General features: G+C 31.2%; 2 protein-coding genes across 2 annotated transcripts; one reads left to right on the top strand and one right to left on the bottom strand.

Annotated features, from left to right (window-relative positions):
• Positions 1-6617: 6617 nt before the first annotated feature.
• LOC145125060 (uncharacterized) lies at positions 6618-11386 on the bottom strand. Its single transcript, XM_079060554.1, has 6 exons — positions 11273-11386; positions 11110-11164; positions 8713-8965; positions 8522-8567; positions 8239-8422; positions 6618-8146 (listed from the first exon to the last, which is right to left on the bottom strand). The coding sequence occupies exons 1-6, from the start codon at positions 11384-11386 to the stop codon at positions 8109-8111; spliced, it is 690 nt and encodes a 229-aa protein (XP_078916680.1). The 3' UTR covers positions 6618-8108.
• A 137-nt stretch (positions 11387-11523) lies between these two features.
• LOC145125054 (TMV resistance protein N-like) lies at positions 11524-14159 on the top strand. The gene is made up of 5 exons (XM_079060547.1): positions 11524-11579; positions 11699-11759; positions 11835-12695; positions 12787-13432; positions 14005-14159. Exons 1-5 carry the CDS (start codon positions 11524-11526, stop codon positions 14157-14159), a joined length of 1779 nt encoding a protein of 592 aa, XP_078916673.1.
• The last annotated feature ends 7982 nt before the right edge of the window (positions 14160-22141 follow it).

Here is a 22141-nt window from a genome sequence, read left to right as displayed (position 1 = left end):
TTTTTCATCCTTGAGAACCAAAATCGAAAAAGATACATATAATCTTCATGAGTTGTCTTTTCGGAAGTAAACTATTGCAGAGGTCGTCATTTTTTGTGTTGCTTTGTGGTCAATGCCTTTTACCCTTAAGATGCAAGAAATTGAAACCACAAGGACCATTTGCATCAAGAAAAAATTTAGGGACTAAGCATGTGATCTGTGATTATAGCGTTGTACTTTCAGTTTTTCTTTTCTTATTAGGACGCCATACTATAAAAACTGCTTTGGGTTCGGATGACAATATTCTATAACCTAATAAATTTTTCAAAGTAACATGTTGCAATAGGAAGATACTAAAAGTATAATGCTATCATAAACAAATAAATAAAAGGATGTTGCTATTTCTTGCATTTGAACCTTCAAAATGAATGCCATCACACATACAGATACAGGCACACGAGTACTAGGCCATTGCATAGAATCCCTGAAAAGAAATGAACATGGTTCTTCAAACTTCAGACTTACTGAAATGAAGAAACAAGGAAAACTAAATTACAAAAATCTTCCCTATGTCTATGGTAGAACAAGGTTGGACACCCACTCTCTATCTTTTTTGCAAGCCCTTCTCATCCTCTTCCTCAAAAATAGTCCTAAAAAGTTTGTTACAAACATGACCCGAGGCAATATATTTGGAAGCATACCAGAACCCAAAACATGACCACACTTGTGAACTCTTACCCAAAAACCAGCTAAAATCCATTATAAAATAACAAGTATTTATGTATCACAAGCAACGACCTAGAAATTGTCTAAATTTGTACTCAGCAACCAATTTGGATTGTGGTATACAATTTGAATTTCTCAAGCACACATACAAACAACAAAATGATGTTTTGTTTTCCTTTTAGATCAAAAGCATTGTAACTGATAGCCGTTTCTCCATATCTTAGCATAGCAACGTCATACATCCTTTCAACCCTAAGAAGCTCGTCTATTAGACTTATAAAATCCCAATCAGATGCGCCAAAATAAAGCCATTATTGATGGAACCAAGTCTATACTAATTACTTATATTTACTCTATGGCGATCGTATTAATTTCAAAACCAAAATTGGGTTGTTTTGTTTTTTAGCACACGAAAAGGAGTTGGATTTCGAATAACAGATGCCGAATAATGCTAGCAGTTGCGAGAACTTACAAAGACAAGCATATCAGTTAACGGGTCATGCGATTGGCCATTTATTGTTCAGATGTTGATTGTATAGTCTCTACTGACCTAATCTTCTATCCACTGATGTCTGATTCTGATTTCACATCCGACTCGTCTCGGGGAGATCTCTTATTGGGCTTAGAGCCCAAAATGCCTCCAGTTCATCTAATGTCTTTCACTAACTCATGCCATGCGATTTGCTTTTATGGGACCATTACATACTATAATATTAAGGTGTTTAATAAATATTGTTTTTCATCAAATTTTTTCGGGAAAATAACTTATATGGGTAACTATGTTTCAAAATCGTTCAAAAAATACCATTTAAGTTTGGTGTGTCCAAAAAACATCATCCAAGTAAAACATTTGTACAAAAAACACCAACAAAGTACATTCTTTGTTCAAATTTGATCTTGTGGTAACCGGCAATTACCGGTAAAAAATAAGTAAAGGAAAAAAAACAAGAGGAAATGACTCAAAGGGGTAACTATGTTTCAAAATCGTTCAAAAAACACCATCCAAGTTTGGTATGTTCAAAAAACACCATCCAAGTAAACTTTTTGTACGAAAAACACTAACAAACTATATGTTTTATTCAAATATTACCCACCGGTAACTGGCTCTTACAGGTTAAATGATGACTTGGCTTAACTATTATGACATGGCATAATAATAATTCACAAAACAATAAATGATATATTCCTCGTTGTTAGAAGAGTTTATAGTCTTGACCGGTCCTTCATTTATTATCCGGTCTATAGACAGGCACGTCTCTTGTCCTTTCCTTGTTATTTTATTGTTCTGTACTATTTCTTTTGCATGTTTCATGGGATATGGTTCCGATACTTGTGTACGATGTATTCGAATTTATAATTGTTCGTAACAAGTCGTGGTCTCTGTAACATCCATTTTGGTGATGGATAATGTAGGCTGTGGGGACCGAGTGTTCGATTTGTGTTGGAGCCTAGGGGCATATTAGTAAGTATCAGTTCGAGCCTTTATGAAGTTTAGGTTTATGTTAGATAAATTTTAAGGCAAGGGAGAGTTGATAGATGTGTAGAGCTTCTCGTTTCCTTCCCATGGATATAAAGAATGACGAAATCGGACTTAGAATGAAGAAGTTATGGCCTTCGGAAGATTGGCGGTTCTTAACCCTAGCTAAGTACGTTGGGCTTACGCTAGGAGTACACCGGGCATACTGGCTTGAAATCCGGATCGCAGAGGCTTTAGCATATGCAGGGTGTATGCATGGACTTGTTTAAGTTAGGCCTCAGGCCCACCTGATTGTAGCAGGTCATTTTTTGGGCTTAAGGCCATGTTGGCAGTTCTTAGGCCATATTGGGCCTTAGAGGCCTTGTAGTTGGGCTTGGATGCGTTTTTGGGCTTTTTATGGATTTGTGCCTTATGGGGAGGGAGGCCCATTGAGGCATGGGTAAAGGATCCCTTTTTTCCTTTAGTCAAGAATTGGGGTTTTGGACTTGAGTTCGAGATCATCACTTTAGAAGAAGAAGAGCAATCATAAGAGAAGAATAAGTCATTCGTTCATGAAGAAACCCTAAATCGATTTTTAAAGGAGGAATATATCATTTACTATTTTGTGAATAATTATTATGTCATGTCATAATAGTTAAGCCAATTCATCATTTAACCTGTAAGAGCCGGTTACCGGTGGGTAATATTTGAATAAAACATATAGTTTGTTAGTGTTTTTCGTACAAAAAGTTTACTTGGATGGTGTTTTTTTGAACATACCAAACTTGGATGATGTTTTTTGAACGATTTTGAAACATAGTTATCCCTTTGAGTCATTTCCTCTTGTTTTTTTTCCTTTAATTATTTTTTACCGGTAATTGTTGGTTACCACAGGTCAAATTCGAACTATGAATGTACTTCGTTGGTGTTTTTTGTACAAATGCTTTACTTGGATGGTGTTTTTTGGACACACCAAACTTGAATGGTATTTTTTGAACGATTTTGATACATAGTTACCCATGTAAGTCATTTTCCCAATTTTTTCAATTGTTCTTATTTCTCCCTTTGTTTTTTAGTATTACATTATATATATATATATATATATATATATATATATATATATATATATATATATATACAAGTAGGTTCGTGCGAAAACATAAATATTTTGCGAAAACACGAAAACAGATTTTATCTTATAAAAATCACACACAAGTTCTATAAAAAATAAGTTTATTAGCAACAAATTAACAATAATAAGTTACATTGGATTGTATTATGATAATATAGATTTAAAGGCGGTTTTAACAACTATTTTTTTCACGTCCTTAACCATTTTTAAATTCATGTTTTCATAATAAAAATGTCAAAAATCATGCTTTGCTAATATGAAACAATTTCTCATGTATCATCGATTATCATCATATAATTCAAAGTTTTGATGGATTATTGTCTAAAATATAAGGTTGATGTGGCACAATCTCATAGTTTTTTCTTGTTTTCGCGTTTTCGCAAATTATTTGCATTTTCGCATTAGCCTTCCTCTTATATATATATATATATATATATATATATATATATATATATATATATATATATATATATCTGAGGTGTAAGTGGGAGCCACTTTTGAAAGTGCATTGTTATTACAATGGTGTGGCATGTAATTGCAAATCTGATTTTACATAATTAAATGATGAGTGTTGTTGTACTGAAGTAGATGGTCTTAAGTTAATAGATTAAATCAACAGGTTGTTAAACTAAATAATAGAAATGTTCGGCTAACAACTAGGATTAAAACTTTCGGTATTTATAAGTTTATAAGATCTTTTTAAATTTTGAACTAAAAAGTATGAAGTTTATGCGGTTTTAAAATATAAAGTAGGGATGTCAAAAACTCCCACGGGACCCCGATACCGTACGGGACTAATTTTTTTAAAAATTCGGGAGCGGGGGCGATATTAACTCCCGTTTATTTTCGGGACCGGGGGCAGGAGTGAGTATTTCCGTCCCGTACTCCCACGGGGCCCCCGTTTATATTTATATAAAAAATATATATATGTTTATAACTTTAGTGATGTTTTATGTTTGATCAATTCTTGATTTATCAAGGGCTTACATGTTTGTTTATATACAAAAGTTATTAAAAATAGTATTTTTAGCCTAAAACAAAGCAATTTTTCAGCAAAAAAAAATCCATTTTTAAGCCTATAAACCGGGAGTACCGGGGGAACGGGGGCGATGGAGGTAACCGGGGGCGGGACCGGGGGCTGTGTAAGCGGGGGATCCGGGGGCGGGACCGGGAGCGGGGGCGGGGGCAACCATTTCCGCCCCCGTTTGGTCCCGTTGACATAGGCCTTTTGACATAAAAGTCCTTTAAATCCCTATGAGGATTTTTGGTTCATTTATGGCTAACATTTACTTGTTTTTGCCATTTAGCCTGCTTACCCACTCATAAGTCACAACCAATCATCTTAGAGCTTATATCGCGCCGACTAGCTCTTGTCGCTGACGTGGCAAGCCTATTAATTTAATTGAAAAAAACTGCCTTTTAGAAAGGGAAATGTATAATTAGCAAGAATCGAACCTTGATCTCCAAAGAAAGGGAATTATTATTATTATTATTATTATTTTTATTATTATTATTATTATTATTATTATTATTATTATTATTATTATTATCAATATTGTTATTATTATTATATGCATTTAAAAAACTGCTTTTATACGTATTTAAATATATAAAAAAATATATTTATTGTTATTTAAAAACCTTTTTATTCATAATGTATATAAAAATTCATCTTTTAAACGTCTTTATATATATATATATATATATATATATATATATATATATATATATATATATATATATATATATATATATATATATATATATATATATATATACTAGCTGTTTACCCGCGCCAAGCAACGGGTGCAAATAGTTTTTCAGAAATTAGTTTCTACACCCGTTTACCTTACACTTCTAATTCATGCAATCTAATCTCTTCGAGCTATTAGTTTTATTTCGGCGAATATTTGTGTTTCAGTGACTGCAGTTTGCATGGGGGATTATGTGAACAGTTTATATGCAATATTGTGAGACCCATGCAATACAGTGACAAATAAATGATTAACAGAATTGCAACATACGATAATGGAGGTGCTCAAAATATACGAATGCAAACAACCTACGAACCGTACTCATGTGTTGGCTACCAAACCATTTTTTTTGTTTCTTTTAGGGTTGAAAAATAGAACCGAGAAAATCTTTTATGTATGTATTTAAATTGTTGGTTTTTTGTTAATCAATTTGATAAAACTAAAAATTGTAAATGTTTGGAGAAGAAATCAACAAAACAATGAATGAAGACATAATTATGTGGTAGTGAAAATGGATACTTCACTGAAATGAGTCTATGAAAAAATCAAAGATCAAATCAATATCTTGAATGCAAAAAAAAACTTCACTTTGACCATATCTTCGGAAATCTTTAACCTTGTATACCTATGCAAAACAGTCACGGCGGTCGACAATTCTTTTCTTTTAGGCAAATAGTTTTCTTTTTGGTTTCCTTTCGATAACATGACATTTCAAAAAATACGTTTCAACGAATAGTTTTGTAATGGCGATTTGTTTCTTTATGGAGGAATGAGGCGATGTGTTTCTTTATGGAGGAATAAGGCGATGTGTTTCTTTATGAAATGCGGTAAAGTCTTTATGGCGGTTAGACCATCCACATCGCAACCTTTCAAATTGTTTTGCAATGCCAGCTGTTTCATATTTGATGCCACATATGTTTACTTCTTGCTATATTTGCAAGCCTTGCAAAGACATAATGCTCCATATTTAATGATATTTAATTAATTTATCTATTTTAATGAATTTAATATTAAATGGCCCACTATTTTAATGAATTTAATATTAAATGACCCACTTGTTTTTTTAAACATAATGCTTAGCTGACATTGCAACAATGGATTGAAAGAGCACCGATGTGGATGCTCTTAGTTTTCTTTTGGAAATAAGCGATATTCCAAATAACACACAAATGAATCATTAAACCAATTAAGTGTGTGGTTCAGGAGTTTTCCCACTATTTAAACAAATTTTCTTTAAAGCGCATGTCTATTTGTATCTTTGCAATTTGCAATTCACTGACAATAAAAGATATTTACAAAAATGCTAAAATATAAATAACATATAACTTCAAAAGAAGCTAGTTAATTTAGAAAGAATATGTACGTATAAAAGTATGGATCGATAGTTATACCACAAAGAAATAAAAAAAAATACTAAAATATAAAAAATATATACAAAAATGAACACCACACGAAATAGAGAAGAAAAAATAACCAACTAACCTCCTAGAGAACTAAGGTAAAGCAATTCCAAGGGAAAAGGGGTCACAGTACATACCAAAGACCATCAACACAGGCACCACCAAAGGAGTGATAGAGAAAAATAGTCACAACAGCCAAAAATTAGACATCTATCCTCAGGGGAAAAAGGTCACTAAAATAAAAATATATGAGACACCATGAGGAGTTAACATCGCTAAGAGAAAATCCACATCCAATTAAATCTAGCTTTAGCAGCGCCAATAAACACCATCTGTATTGAACAATACCCAGGGGCAAAATGGTCCATTTCAAGGAAAAAGAGATCTATAATATGAACTAACCCTTGAATATTTCCATGTGATGAATCCTCAATGACCAACTCCAAAAATTTAGAATCAAGAACCAACTCTGCACCCAAGACTCTTCTCTACATCAACAAGGGTAAAATCGTCAATTTGATAGAAAAATAGGCATGTACCAGCAAACGTCCAAAGAAAGCAGCACCCTCTGTAGACACATCTCCAAAGAGTCAACAGAAGACTACGAAAGAAAATTAAATGCTAGAACACTACCCTTCCATTGGTTTGGCACTTTTCACTCTAGAATGTTTATGACTTAGGCCTAGAATATTGTAGTAGAAAAGAAGCATAAAATAACAACGAAATTTGAAAAATATGCATGCACCGCTGCAATGTTTAGAGTCTGGTAAACCAACCAACCAAACAAACAAACATATAGATAAATACTACCACCTTTGAGTTCAAGAACCCACATCCATTTATCCAAGTATGACAAATACAACTACCTTTGAGTTCAATATTTCCGTTTCAAACCCATAAAACAAATCATTCGATTAACAAAACTACACACTCACGTACACACCCACGCTGTCTCTATACTCTAGATATCATAAAATTACTTGATATTTTACAATTTTTGGTAAACAGAGTCAGAGCATATCAGAGTATATAGGAACATCAAGAATGGAGAAACACTTTTAATTTATATTGACGAAAACGCTTCTAGAAGAAGGTTTTTTTACCATTGCTTGAAATCTTCAACGGATTGGAGGGTGGCGTCTGAAGCATGAACAATGGATTAATGAACATCATTGCCACTGTTTATATTTCCTTAAAAAAAGACTTGTTATGATAATAATCATACAAAGACATTGTGAAAACCAATCTTAGTTCAGATTTCAAAACAATAAGCATAACTGATTGCTAAATGCTAAAACAAAGAGACAAGAACAACCAGTATTTTGAGGAAGAGGATCCTTGGTTTCTTCTCCTTCTGAGAAATCACTACTTGCATCACCTATAATATATATAGCTAGTTTTAATGTTACAGATTAAAAATTGACTCTTAATCCCAAATCAAATTGATAGTGGGAAAACAATCGTATATATATTATTTATTTCACAAATTTATGTATTTTTTATCATGAAAAAAACTAACTGCCATATCCCAACACCAATCGTCCACAGAGGCCGAACCCGAACCTTCCTGCAATGAACTTGAAAATCAAATCAGATCAAAGGAGAATTTTTTTTATTATGAAAAATGTGATATGGAGTAGAGTGTACCAACACTCTATTAGTTAATTCCTCAAAGGCTTCAATCGAATTAGCTTCTTTCCTGTGTCGACACAAACAAATAATAGCCCTAAACTTCAGCACATAACGTTTTGAATATTATTTTCTAAATTACAACATAAGAATTAAATTCACCTAATTTTCTGAATATTACCATGGTGAGACATGGGTCCATCGCTTTCTTCAATTTTGTGTCTTTTAGCCATGGAAGGCGAAAACCTCCGCCGCTTGCAGCGGTTAGGTTGTAAGGGGCCTTTTCCCTTGATGAAGGCCGGTTCATCATCCGACAGAGTTGGATTTCCGGTGGCAGCATTATAAGCTGTGAGATTGAAATAATAAAAATCCTCAAACCAGCATAAAGATTGCGTGGTGTGTGCATTTGAAGACATAAAGATGGAACTTTTGTTACCTTTTATACCTTATAGCTCTCGACTAAAGAGGAAGTAAGAGATATAGCCACGAAGCTGATGAACAAAATCTATAAACCGTGAAAACCTAAATAAAAAACAAGCACGCATAGATCGGTAAAACCTAAATCGCTCAAACAAGCGCCCTAATTTCAACTAAGAAGATAAAGATTAGATTTTCGAGAAGGGAAAAGGTGATCACCTCGAACCAAGATTAGTGGGTGGGGATTCATTGTTTCCAGAGACCGTGAGCGTAGTTTCTTTGTTGTCGTAGGCGATTGTGGTTCCGACGGAGTCGCTGCTGACGACATAAGTGAAGCTTGGCAGGTGACGTGGATCAACGGAGATTCCAACGCTGCCGACGACATAGGCGGAGGGAGACGGAAAGAATAGGATTTTGATTTTGTGATGGCGGCTGTTGTGTGTAGAGAGAAGATTAGGGTTCCATCTAATACCTAACACCGTGTATAGCTAACTATGTCATTGCAAGCTTAATATTATTGTACATGAGGTAATAGGTATTATACCTCTTAATTTTCAAGAAATGGGCAATATCCTTAATAATATATATATATATATATATATATATATATATATATATATATATATATATATACTTTTTATACATATTATATGTATATACAAAGTATAAAAACGTTTATGTACATATAAATAACATTTTTATACATACTTTATAATTTGAATATATATATATATATATATATATATATATATATATAACTATAAAAATATATTTATACATTTAAATACATATAAAACCGTTATTTAAAAGTATAAAAAGGTTTTTATATGCATAAAATGTTTTTTAAATGCATAAAAGTGTTATTTATAAGTATAAAAATGATTTTGTATATAATCTATATATATATATATATATATATATATATATATATATATATATATATATATATATATATATATATGTTTCAGTATACATAGAAATATGTATTTATGTATTATACGCATAAAGTTTTATTTATAAGTATAAAAACGTTTTTTTATGTAATATATATATATATATATATATATATATATATATATATATATATATATATATATATAGAGAGAGAGAGAGAGAGAGAGATGTTTAAGTATGTTTTTTATATATATAAATACCTTTAAAAGCATACGTAGAAATTAATAACTATATAATAATAATAATTATTATTATTATTATTATTATTATTATTGTTATAATTGTAATTATAACTATAATTAAATCTGTAATTATAATTAAAACCATAGTTTTAGTTAAATTTGTAGTCCCATCCCGAAACCCACATAGAAGCCATGTTGATATATATATATATATATATATATATATATATATATATATATATTATAGCATTATTTTAAGGAGTCAAAATTCAACAAAAAATCATGTTTTAAGTTTCTAGTATAATGTTTTTAATATGTCATAACATTTTTGTTTTTAAGCATGTAAAATTTTGTTATAAATAACTGTTTTTTATCCAAAAAATAGTTTCTTTAGTCAAGAAAATGTAGTCGACTATTGTGTATTGAGTCAAGAAAATGTAGCATAATATAAATACTCCCAAGTTTCTATCTGTTTTCATAGCATTTTGTATTATATTGTCTGTATACTTTTTGAGATTTTATATTTTTCCTAAGTTTGCTTCATTCATAGGGTAAAGGGGAATCTTCAAGGTCTCGTCCTTGACATGAAATTTCTTGAGAAAGAGAAGCTACAGTAACATGGCTGTCTGAATTCAAAATAAATGCATTTAGTAAGATGGGTAACCTAATGCTGCTGTAACTCAATCACATGACTTATATCCTAATTTTTTCCAAAAGAATTAAGAAGGTTTGCTTGTTGTCACTTGTAGTAATGATTACCTAATTCGGTTTTTGTTTTGATAGTTGTATCTTTGATTGCCAGAAACAAGGGAAAATAATATGAATGGTTTTGAGTTAACATGTAAGGAATATGATGTAACTCCTAATGTTGTTTTTATTTCATTATATATATATATATATATATATATATATATATATATATATATATATATATATATATTCATGTGTTTGTGAGAAAACACTAATATGTGATAGCGGAGTTGCCAGGATTCTCACTGCTTTGTATTTACGACCATACTATAACTATAACTGGGTAAATTTTTCAAAGTACAATGTTGCAAACTTGCAATTGGAAGAATCTGGAAATATAATATTATAATAAACAAATAAATAAAAGTATGTTGCGAAATGAAATGAAGAAATGAAGAAACACAGAAAGATTACTGAAATGAAATGAAATGAAATGAAGATAGTTCAAAGTTAGTGAAATGAAATGAAGAAACACAGAAAAATTACAAAAATCTTCCCCATATATATTATATGGTTTATTACTTTCTATAGAAATGGTCCAATAGTTTCACAATTTTTTATGTGTCAAAGTCACTAGGGTCAAGTTCTCAGTATTCCATGCATCATCTATAATACATGTTTAGGGTCGAGTTCTCAGCATTCCTATTATCAAAGAAAATGACTTGTTACCCAAATTCACAACATTAAAACAGTAGGTGGCTTTGGCTACACAGAATGATATAAAACTCACAAAGAAGCAAAAGGTAGGGATATTGTGCTTTGAGCTCCTTGGTTAATGCATCTATCTGGAAAATTCCTTGCACTTCAGTTGTATTATTAATATTTCATTGTGGAATTTCATACAAACACCTGGTGCTCATATTAAGATTAGCAAAATTAACCTATAATAGAACCATTAATGATCCAAAAATAGTGAAAATCCACCGAAAGTTAACAGCAATTCGATGTTCTATATTCAAATTTAAAAATTCTAACGGATGGATTAAATCTGGAAGAGCGATCGTCATGCCAAGTAGATGAGCGTTGAGAAACATACCTGAAATGAAATCGAAGCAAAAGAAGAAATTGTAAGTATTAGAAGGTTATGTTGGTATACATGTATGTGTTGGAGCAGCGCGGATGGAAGACGGAAGGCAATGTAACGATGGTGGCTGTGGTCGATGCAGATGGTGAACAGGGGAAAGGGTGGCGAGTCTGTGGGTAAGGGAGATGAGAGTTGTAAATGTATTTAGATCAAAGTAAGGGCCTTGTTGTCATTTAAAGTCTATACCTTCAGACTTGCCTATAGATAATCTTGTTGCTCTTGACATGTCATATAGCAATATTGAATCATTTGTCGGTTGTTATAGTAATACACAACGACCTGAGAAGAGGCAAAAGGTAAACTTATATTCATTTTCATGCATGTGAGTTGATGAAATTCAATACGATACTAACTTATTTCCATTTTTGTAGTTGGATGGATCGTGCTTAAAAGAAAAAAGGTTGTTTGGTTCACTGAAAATTCTTAATTTAAGTTTCTGTAAACAACTTCATAGTGTTGGTGACTTTGACCAACTCCCTGTGCTTGAGAGGTTAATACTTAGAAACTGCATTGGTTTGCTTGATGTTTGTGAATCAATTGCGAAATGTGTTGAACTTATATTCATCGATCTGAGCTACTGCAAGAAGCTTGAAAAACTTCCAAGAAATATAGGCATGTTTTTTAAGGTTAAAACAATGTTGCCAGATGGTTGTGATCTTGGTGAATCTCGAATCAAGAATATGGATATGGATTCACTGGAAATGTGCACCGTTCACAACATTAACAGAGCCTGTGTGGGATCTATACCAAGTGATTTGAAGTCCTTTGCAATGTCTTTACCAAGGTCTTTAGTAAGTTTGTCACTTGCAAATAATAATTTGTCTTATGAATCCTTTCCAATGGACTTTAGCTGCCTATCCATGTTAAAGGAATTATATTTAGATGCCAATCCTATCAATTCCATGCCCAGTTGTGTAAGATCCCTTCCAAGGCTTGAGATACTTAGCATGAAGAAGTGTAAAAATTTGAAGTCAGTCGAGTATCCTCCACGTACACTAAAGAAGTTGCGTATTAATTCTTATGATCTCTATCGTGTAGAGAAAGTTGTATTTGATCCAGAAATGTCCCCACTCAAGTTATCAATAAACCGGGTAAATGAAATTGAAGGTATGTTCAAAATCCAAGCAATGGTGAGTGTTGATGAAAAGGTATTAAGTAGCTTGGGCTGGAGTGATTTAGACTTCCTTAAGGAAAGGCGTGTGGGAACTAATTCTTGGAAATCTAAAATCAAGGTATTGTCTTGTTAACTTAACTGTATGACTTTATGTGAATATGAATAATATTATTGTTATGGTGATTAATTAAAGTGGTTGTCTTTTGCAGATGATTTATGAATTTGGAATATTCAGCACAAGGTATGAGGCGGAGGAGATGCCGACTTGGTTTAGGCATAGAAGCTTGGGGCCATCAATATCTTTTACCATCCCATCATCATCATCATCATCATCATCATCATCATCATCTCCCCACAACCTTACTGGACTCAACTTCTGCTCTCTGCACATATTAAAACCTCTCGATGATGAGCGATTTTCATATCCATTTGGTGAGTTCCCTGTATCGCCAATGATGACAATTAGTAATATAACAAAGAACCACACATGGATATACGAACGTCTCCCGACGATATTTAGTTATCAAGATGGAAAGTGTTGGGTGTTGTTAAATCATTGGATGTTCGGGATGAATGAGATGGAGGCTGGTGACCACGTTATTATTACTGTTACAGAGCGGCGTTATGTACTTGTAAAGGAGTGTGGGGTGAGTCTTGTGTATGATGATGGAGAAGAAGAAGAAGAAGATGCGTTGGGTTATTACAAGTCATGGAATCACATAATTGGTGGAGATCTCTCTCCTTTTCAAACTACAACAGGACCATACATCCTAAACTACTACCGATTTTTCTCAGATGGCATTATATTGTATAACTATCATCGTAAATTCGTTCCAGACGGCCACACCAATAAAGGTAGATATCATTTTTATTAAATATTTTATTTTCGTCACCCAACTTCTTTAATTAGATGAAACCCCTCAATGGTGGCTGGTGCAAGTGTCAAATTGCTTGTTTAATCCTCTAAAACCTTGTCTTCTTCCCGAAAATTTCTCTCCCTTTGAAGAAGTTGGAGATGTTTGGGTTGTATTAGGTGAATAATAGTAAGATATAACCCGCCATCTCTCTAGCTTATCTACATTTATTTAAATTCAAATGTTAGTCAAATGTTTGTCATAGTATTCCATGTGTATCTCCTTAGTTAGTATCCCTGTTGTATTTCAATGTACAGTAACTAAGAATACAATTGAAAACATTGTTTCTGTCATCTTATTTCCTCTTTCTCTGCCTATCTTCTTCCCATCCCACTCTCTATCTCGATTGAGGGCTTGATTTTCTGGTTCGATTGTGGGTTCGATTTTCAGTTTGATTTCAGCTTACATTATAAGTTCTAGGTTGGAATTCAGGTTTCATTTTGAGTATCAAGTTTGATTTCAGCTTTCTGGTTTAATTTCAGTTTTGATTTTGAGCTTCATGTTTGCTTTCAGTTTCATTACTGAGTGATATCATTTTGAGCTTTAGGTTCTCGAACGATAATGATTTATTTGATTCTGACTCAGTTTTCAGTGATTTCAATTTGGATTTTAAGCTTCAAGTTTTCAGCGATTTTCTCTGGCAGTTGGCGGTGAAGAAGGAGGAGTGAGTGGTGAGGTTTAGGGTTTGATGAGGGACGCTTGATCTAGGGGTTTACATGATAGAAGAAGGAAATGGTACAAAGGGGGTGGAATGGCACCCACAAGTTTAATTAAAACATTTTTAATAATTAAAAATAATTTGAAATCTAAAATATAAATGAAAAACAAACTAAAAAGGGTATTATAGTCATTTCATGTTTGTCAGCGACTAAGCGTTCAACTTTTATCGATATAAAGGATGGTCCGAGTATATTTCTAAAAATATGGACGAAACATGCAATTTGGAACTTACAGGAGGGACCAATCGTGTAAATTACTTTTGAGTTTATTGACCTCTACTATAAGAGTTTGTTATAAAATATGAAAAACTTCTAACTTTTAAATGAATACGACCCAAGTAGTCATCTATCTGAATGGGTCTATGTTAACTGATTAAATCTTGATATGTTGGATCACATAAATATGTCGGGACCCACTCAATACAAACTGCTTTATCCAAGTGGATATTTGTGAATAATATATAATTAACACATAACTTTGTATCTCTGTTCAGAACAAAAGGAGAAGCCTTGGTTCAGAGCTTTTTCTCAAAGAAAACCTGGCACAATTGGTACCGCACATGAGGTATACTTCGTAGTTTGTATTTCCTCCGATAAACTTTATATAACCTTGAACTATTATTTGACTACCAGATGTCATTGTATTGTATTCTGTTACTTCTCCATGTATTGATAAATTGGTAAGATCTTTAGATGTTTAATGTTCTTTTTTTTTCACCTGAAGCCTTTTTAACTTGCTAACAAGCATACTATATATAAAAGTCAACGGTTTTGGTTAGTGACTTTGTAGCTGATGCTTTAAAATTGTTGTATTCGTTTAGGCGTTATAGTCTTCTATTTTAATGGACATGTTTTGATCCTTATTTAGCTGATTTGCATATATGGCTTCATGATCAGTCATTAAATGATTAAATCTGCCAGATCAAGAAAATGTAAAACAATATAAATACTCCCAAGTTTCTATCTGTTTTCATAGCATTTTGTATTATATTGTCCCTATATATTGTGAGATTTTATAACTTTCTTACTTTTCCTTTATTCGTAGGGTAAGGGGGAATCTTCAAGGTCTTGTCCTTAACATGAAAATGCTTGAGAAAGAGAGGCTGTCTGAATTCAAAATAGATGCATTTAGTAAGATGGGTAGCCAAATGCTACTGTAACTAAATTGCATGTAACTCAATGAGCTATATCCTATTTTTTTTACAGAAGAATTAAGATGGCTTGCTTGTTGTCACCGCTAGTAATGATTTATCTTTTCATTTTTTGTTTTGATAGTTGTATCTTTGATTGCCAAAAACAGGGGAAAACAATATGAATGGTTTTTGAGTTAATTAATACCACATGTAAGGAATATGATGTAAGTTGTAATGTTGTTTTTATTACTTTATATATATATATATATATATATATATATATATATATATATATATATATATATATATATATATATAAAAGGCTAGGTTATTTTGTTTCCTACATCTATTGTGTGCTAGAATGCACCAATAGGAATTTAGTAAATTAAATAATTATTTAATTAAATAAATATAGATATTAAATGATTTTCATAATTATATGTATATTAAATGATATCCATAATTATAATTCTCTTTTTATGGAAACTAATTAAATCCATCATTAATGTCAGCAATAGCATTCTTTCAGAATGAATTCGCATCTTGGTTTTTATATATGAGTTCGTATTTTATTTCAGGACTCACTCACTTAAAATACAATGAAGTTGAATGGAATATGAAGAACGATAGTGTATTCTACTAGAATACACTCTCATTCTGATGGATTACACTCTCATTCTTCTAGATATGAATTCATTCTGAAAGAATATTATTGTTGACATTAATGACGAATTTAATTAGTTTCCATAAAAATAAGTTATAAGTATGGATAACATTTAATATACATATAATTAATACTAAATTCCTATTGGTGCATTCTAGCACACAATAGATGTGAGAAACATTTGAACCTACCTCTATATATATGTGATTGCTGCTACTTGTTCAAAAATGTCAAAACGCTAAGTGATATAACTGGGAAAGTCAATTTTGTAGCCACAACTTTTTCCATTTCCTTGCTTCTCTTTTGGTTATAATATCCCCCAATTTCATAATGTTGTTGCTTATACTTTTTCATAGTTGTTTCACATAAGTTTGAACTTAGTGACCTGTGGTGGTCTAACTGAAATAAAAATGCTAAATTATTTGTCCTAACAGCTAACTAGCAAAGAAAATGACTTGTTACCCAAATTAACAACATTAAAACAGTAGGTGGCTTTGGCTACACAAAATGATATAAAACTCATAAAGGAAGCAAACTGTAGGGATATTGTGCTTTGAGCTCCTTGGTTAATGCATCTATCTGGAAAATTCCTTGCACTTCAGTTGTATTATTAACATTTCATTGTGGCATTTCATCGAATACTTGGTGCTCATATTAAGATTAGCAAAATTAACCTATAATAGAACCATTAATGATCCAAAAATAGTGAAAATCGACCTAAACTTAACAGCAATTCGATGATCTATATTCAAATTTTGAAATTCTCAACGGATGGATTAAATATGGAAGAGTGATCGTCATGCCAAGTAGATGAGCGTTGAGAATCATACCTGAAATGAAATCGAAGCGATAGAAGAAATTGTAAGTATTAGAAGGTTATGTTGGTATACATGTATGTGTTGGAGCAGCGCGGACGGAAGACGGAAGGCAATGTAACGATGGTGGCTGTGGTCGATGCAGATTGTGTACAGGGGAAAGGGTGGTGAGTATGTGGGTAAGGGAGATGAGAGTTGTAAATGTATTTAGATCAAAGTAAGGGCATTGTTCTCATTTTAAGTTGATAAATTATCCAATTAAATATAATTAATTTAGGGAAATTAGACATTAAAGAAAATTATCCATTGAAAAATAACTATTAAAGAAATTTTCTTTCAAAGAATGCTCCATTCACAGTTTGATCTTCATTTTTTAGAGTTAATTTTTTGGGTTTTTTTCCAAAATTTTTTAGAAGAAATATGCTCACTTATTTCCAAAAAAATGATTTCAAAGTGTTTAATACGACGGTTTTTCTATAAAATGTATAGTTTATGCACTAATATCAAATATAATACATATTTACTATGTTTGTTTAACTTTTTTTTTATAAAATTAAGTATAAAACGGTTTTTTCTTGAAATTTCATAATTTTTCATTGAATTTTGTAACGCCCTATTTTCCATTTTTAATTATTATTATATTTCATGAATTTGGGGTTTAATAATAATAAATATAAATTAAGTCAAATGCTTAGACATATTATTATGCATATTAGAAACTTGACTTGTTAGTTGATTATGCGATTTAACGAGACTTGTTGGCCCACACCAAACTAACTCTATCTCCCATACAAAGCCTTAGTAAGCATTACCTAAATAGAGTTCGCTCTTTCAAAAACCTCCAACACCATTCACAACTTTTTATAAATTGTTTTATAACCATTATATATTTTTTTAGATTAAAGTTATATATGTTTTTTTTTAGTTTTTTAATACAACATTATAAACTTGTTTTACAATTATTTAAACTTTTTTACGGTTACCTATAGAACTTTATAAACAAAAGCATTTCTAAATAATTTTTAAAAAATAAACAAAAGTATTTGTAAACGTTTTCTATTTGTAACACCGAAATGTTTTAGGCTTTTTTTAGATGAAAGTATTTCCAAATGTTTTAAACTTATAATATTTAAACATATTTTAGTTTTAAAAAACTTGAATGAAAACTATATAAAGTATAAAAAATGTTTTGAAAATATTGTAAAACAATCTTTAAAAAAAAAGTTAAAATATTTTAAACTGTATTCAAACCAAACTTGCAAAAAAAAAAGTTGAAAGTTCAGTCAGATTATGTAAATTCCCAATTATACATGAAACTTTTATGAAATTTCTTAAAATATAAAAATGATTATTATTTACAATAAAACAGGGACTATTTGTGCAAAATTAAAGGATTTCCTAAAAGTGCCTCCGCTTTAGTAATATTTGATAATAGTTTTTTTTTTTTAACAATTTAAACCCTTTAATATTAACCCTATTAAAAAATTTGAACTTTCTTAGAAGTTGCCGTGATAAATATGAGTATTTTCTTGGAATTTGTCACATAAATATCGATACTTTCTTTGAAATTTACCTTGTCCAAATACGTTTACTTTGAACATCCTCGTTGACTCTCATCTCTGGCTAACGCCCTTCCTTCCTCGTTGACTTACCGTTCCGCTGCCGACTTACCGCCATTCGTTCTGTAGATTTCAGTCGTCATCTTTCTCAGCTTCGTCACTTTTCAGGTCTCCTTGTCTTTCTGTACGCAGGCAACTTAGCTTCAGATATTCTTTGACAATTTCATCTTATTAGTCATACATATCATCATAATCATTTGTTTATTCGTTATTATTTTTATCTGCTTCTTAATGGTAATCTAAACAATCATAATGATTAATGACCAAGCTTCATTATTCGATTTTCATAATGGGTGTTTAACTTACCATTGAAGTCAAACTTAATGATATCTATAGGCTTGTGTATAGAGTGCATTTACCTTTGAATTAAGTTTCTTCTAGTATATAGTTTGAACTTTGAAGTTGAACCCTTAGAATGCAGATGACTTGCTGGTTTCACAAACATGTCATTTAGAACAAGCCCATGAATGTTAATTGAAATCCTTTAGATGTATGCTGATACCAGATCTAGTGATAGAGAAATTTAAATCTGAGAAGACCTTTGTTGCTAAATTTGGAGATCCATAAACAACCATGCCAAGAAAGTTGTTGCTAAATTTGGATATCTACTGCAAGCTTCAAATTGCCTATATCTTTTGCAATTTCTTTCATACGATGCAATAGTGGATCTTGTAGTGGTATCTAGAATGGTATTTGGTGTTGATTTGTTTAAAGATTACCTAAGTGAACTTAAAATGGATTTCATTTAGACAATATTAGCCAAGTAACTGCTTTTTAAATAATTCTCATGGCAATGTAATGGTTATTCTATATCATACTTAGCTATATATATCTGTTGGTTAGAGGATCCAAAAACTTGTCACAAAAGTGCTACTACCATGAGATTGCTATTGCAGAGCAGAGATTAATCAACCTGTTTCTGCTTTTGTTGTGTTCCTTTTACAGTGTTTAGATGCCTAAGCTTAATTCCCATATATATGTCCCGTGTACACAGAACACCAAGTTTAGAATAGCCTTTGAACACAAAAATTAAAAGCAAGGTTCAAACACACACATATACACATTTTATTTTTTATATTTTTTAAAGATATTACTGTTATTGAGGTTTCAATTGTTTGAAGAGACTTAAGATTCATATTGTAACTATTGATTATTTGGATTTCATGTAGAGACATTATGCACAGGATCCTAACATCCAAGCACAAGTGAGGAAAGCCGGTGAAACTTCATCAACGGATAATGGTTGTTCTATCTGAACTTCCAGAAGGATCTTCATCTTCTTCATCAACTCAAGGCCATAATCCATCAACTTGTGGTCATAGTTCATCAACTTATGTTCATAAATATGATGTATTTCTAAGTTTTAGAGGTTTTGAAACTCGTCATAGCTTCACGGATCACCTTCATAAGGCCCTTATTGATGCCAATATCAATACATTCTTGGATGATGAAGAGATAGAAACAGGGGAAGATCTGAAACAGAGGAAGACACTCGTCATAGCTTCACTGATAACCTTCATCTTCATTAAATCGCCTGTTTGGCAGGTGTGGATGGAAACTCGATCCCAATCCTTTTTGAATTTACGTTTTGCCCCGCTTTTTCGGCCCACCTTCTCTTTATGGCTTTGAAATTCTTGAAGACCTCAAATTCCTTCATTTCTAGTTCTTTTTTCATTAGCTCCTTTTGGTTTGTTCTTCCTTCGTCGGCGTGGTGAGAGGATGTGATGTTTTTATGTTTTCACTATTGTTATTTGTGGCGTTGCCCCTAGGGCCCTATAAGTTTTGCATTCTTGTGATCAGACTTGTATCAATAACTAGATCATCTTTGTTGTCCATTTGTTACAGGCCCCTATAAGTTTTGCATTTGGTCAGTAACTATGTTCTTGTAATCTCTTATCATCCGGTCATTGGGTATATTTGGGAGTTTCCTCTAAGCAAGGACATATGTCTAATTTGGGCACATATATCCATTTATCTCTCGTATATTGGCATTTTTTGTGTGTAGAAAATAAGTTACAAAAAACTATCCATGTAATTTACAGAAAATATTCATATGTTTAAAACTTTCATGTATTGGTAGGTTTGGTCCCGGTATAGAAAATAAATTACAAGAATTGTCTCTTATAGTTTACAAAGAAAAGGTCATTGTGCGTATAATTTTTTTATTGAAACAATCCATATGTTAAAAAAAATTACAAATATGGTACGCGCCTAATAGAAAATTTAGAGATTACGATTCCGCAAAGAGAATGTAACATCACCCTAATTACCTCTAATTAGGCTAATGAGTATGGATATGTTTTGGTCCCACATAAGCATTTATCTTTCTTGCCAATATTTGCCTATGAATGGGGTGTGGTGATTTTTTTTTTTGCCTATGAACTTTGTTTTTTTAAAATAAAAAAATAATTTTAGCATTTAATAAAAACAATTGATATTAATTAAAATAAAACAAAATTTTCATCAAACATAAAGATTGAAATTTACATTTTAGAAAACCTAAAAAACATTAACATGAAATTAAAATTACATTAGAAAAATTAAAGGGTTTGGAATAGAAATTGTTGTGGCAACTGGTTGACGTTTGATGGAAACAATTGTTATGATTGACATCCGGATAACATAAAAGCTTTCAATCCATAGGTTCGTTCTATTTAACAAATATATACATGTTTACTCTTACTCAAAACTCCATCTAAGATATAATAATAATAATATATTTAGGTATAGAACTCTTTATATGTATATATGATTAGTGAATTGTAAAATTAATGTCAAACATATATTATAATGGTAGGTGTTATTAATTTCAGCCCAATATATACTTTTCTCAAGCAAAACCCAGCCCAAAGATATCCTCTTCCAAGTTCCAACTAAAACAACAAACACAACCCGCACAAACATGCCTTCAAAAAAAAATAACACGGAAGAAATAGAAACCATGTCGAAATACCGACCACAAAACACCCGAGTTTTTGACCATAATAGAGTGATTGAAAAAAGTATTTACCATTTTAGTGTTATTTAAAAAATATTTACCATATTAGTATTCTTTTCATTTTTCTTGACTTTTTAGTTTTCCTTAATGTTTTTTTTTTATTTTCTTTTATTTTAAATATCCTATTTTTCTCATTTTCTTTTTTATTTTACCTTTTTACTTTTTACTTTTTTCTATAAATAACAGTTTGTGTTTCAGTTTTTTTATTTATTTTATTTTATTTTATTTTTTTACTGTTTTTTTTATTAACAATTATTTTTATTTTTTTATTTCTGTTTTTTTTTTTTAAATATCTGCAAAGTAGCCATAAATTTGTAAATGTGTAAAGATTACATAAAAATTTACCAAAAAAAAGCTCCTAACTCTTGATTTTTAAATTTTCTCATCATCCTTGAATTTTATACAAAATGTTGTTTTAATTGAAAATAAAACGAAGTATAATAATGATCATTATACGATGCCTTTAATATAATAGAAACAATTTAATATTTAGATGGCCTATTGGTTAGATTTATATATATATATATATATATATATATATATATATATATATATATATATATATATATAGTTTGTTTTGTTGCATTTTTAATATTTATGTTGTCAATACATACAGTGTCCTAATTTTAATTTGATGTTACATGTACTTTATTTCAAACTTATCATATGAATCAATTTAATTGTAAAATAGTTTCGGATATA

This window comes from Lactuca virosa, chromosome 1 (assembly GCF_052849685.1).
Source record: "Lactuca virosa cultivar CGN04683 chromosome 1, Lactuca_virosa_CGN04683_v6, whole genome shotgun sequence".
Lineage (NCBI taxonomy): Eukaryota > Viridiplantae > Streptophyta > Magnoliopsida > Asterales > Asteraceae > Lactuca > Lactuca virosa.
This window is presented reverse-complemented; position numbering and strand designations above follow the sequence as displayed.

Excerpts from the sequence above, each read along its gene's own strand:
- LOC145125060 (XM_079060554.1), bottom strand. The coding sequence starts at position 11,386 with ATGACGATCGCTCTTCCAGATTTAATCCATCCGTTAGAATTTTTAAAT. Across the intron at positions 11,165-11,272 it reads CTATTTTTGGATCATTAATG|ATAGATGCATTAACCAAGGA; the intron begins GTTCTATTATAG and ends GGAATTTTCCAG. Across the intron at positions 8,568-8,712 it reads CCCACTAATCTTGGTTCGAG|CTTCGTGGCTATATCTCTTA; the intron begins GTGATCACCTTT and ends TTTGTTCATCAG.
- LOC145125054 (XM_079060547.1), top strand. The coding sequence starts at position 11,524 with ATGGTGGCTGTGGTCGATGCAGATGGTGAACAGGGGAAAGGGTGGCGA. Across the intron at positions 11,580-11,698 it reads AAAGGGTGGCGAGTCTGTGG|CAATATTGAATCATTTGTCG; the intron begins GTAAGGGAGATG and ends CATGTCATATAG. Across the intron at positions 11,760-11,834 it reads GACCTGAGAAGAGGCAAAAG|TTGGATGGATCGTGCTTAAA; the intron begins GTAAACTTATAT and ends CCATTTTTGTAG.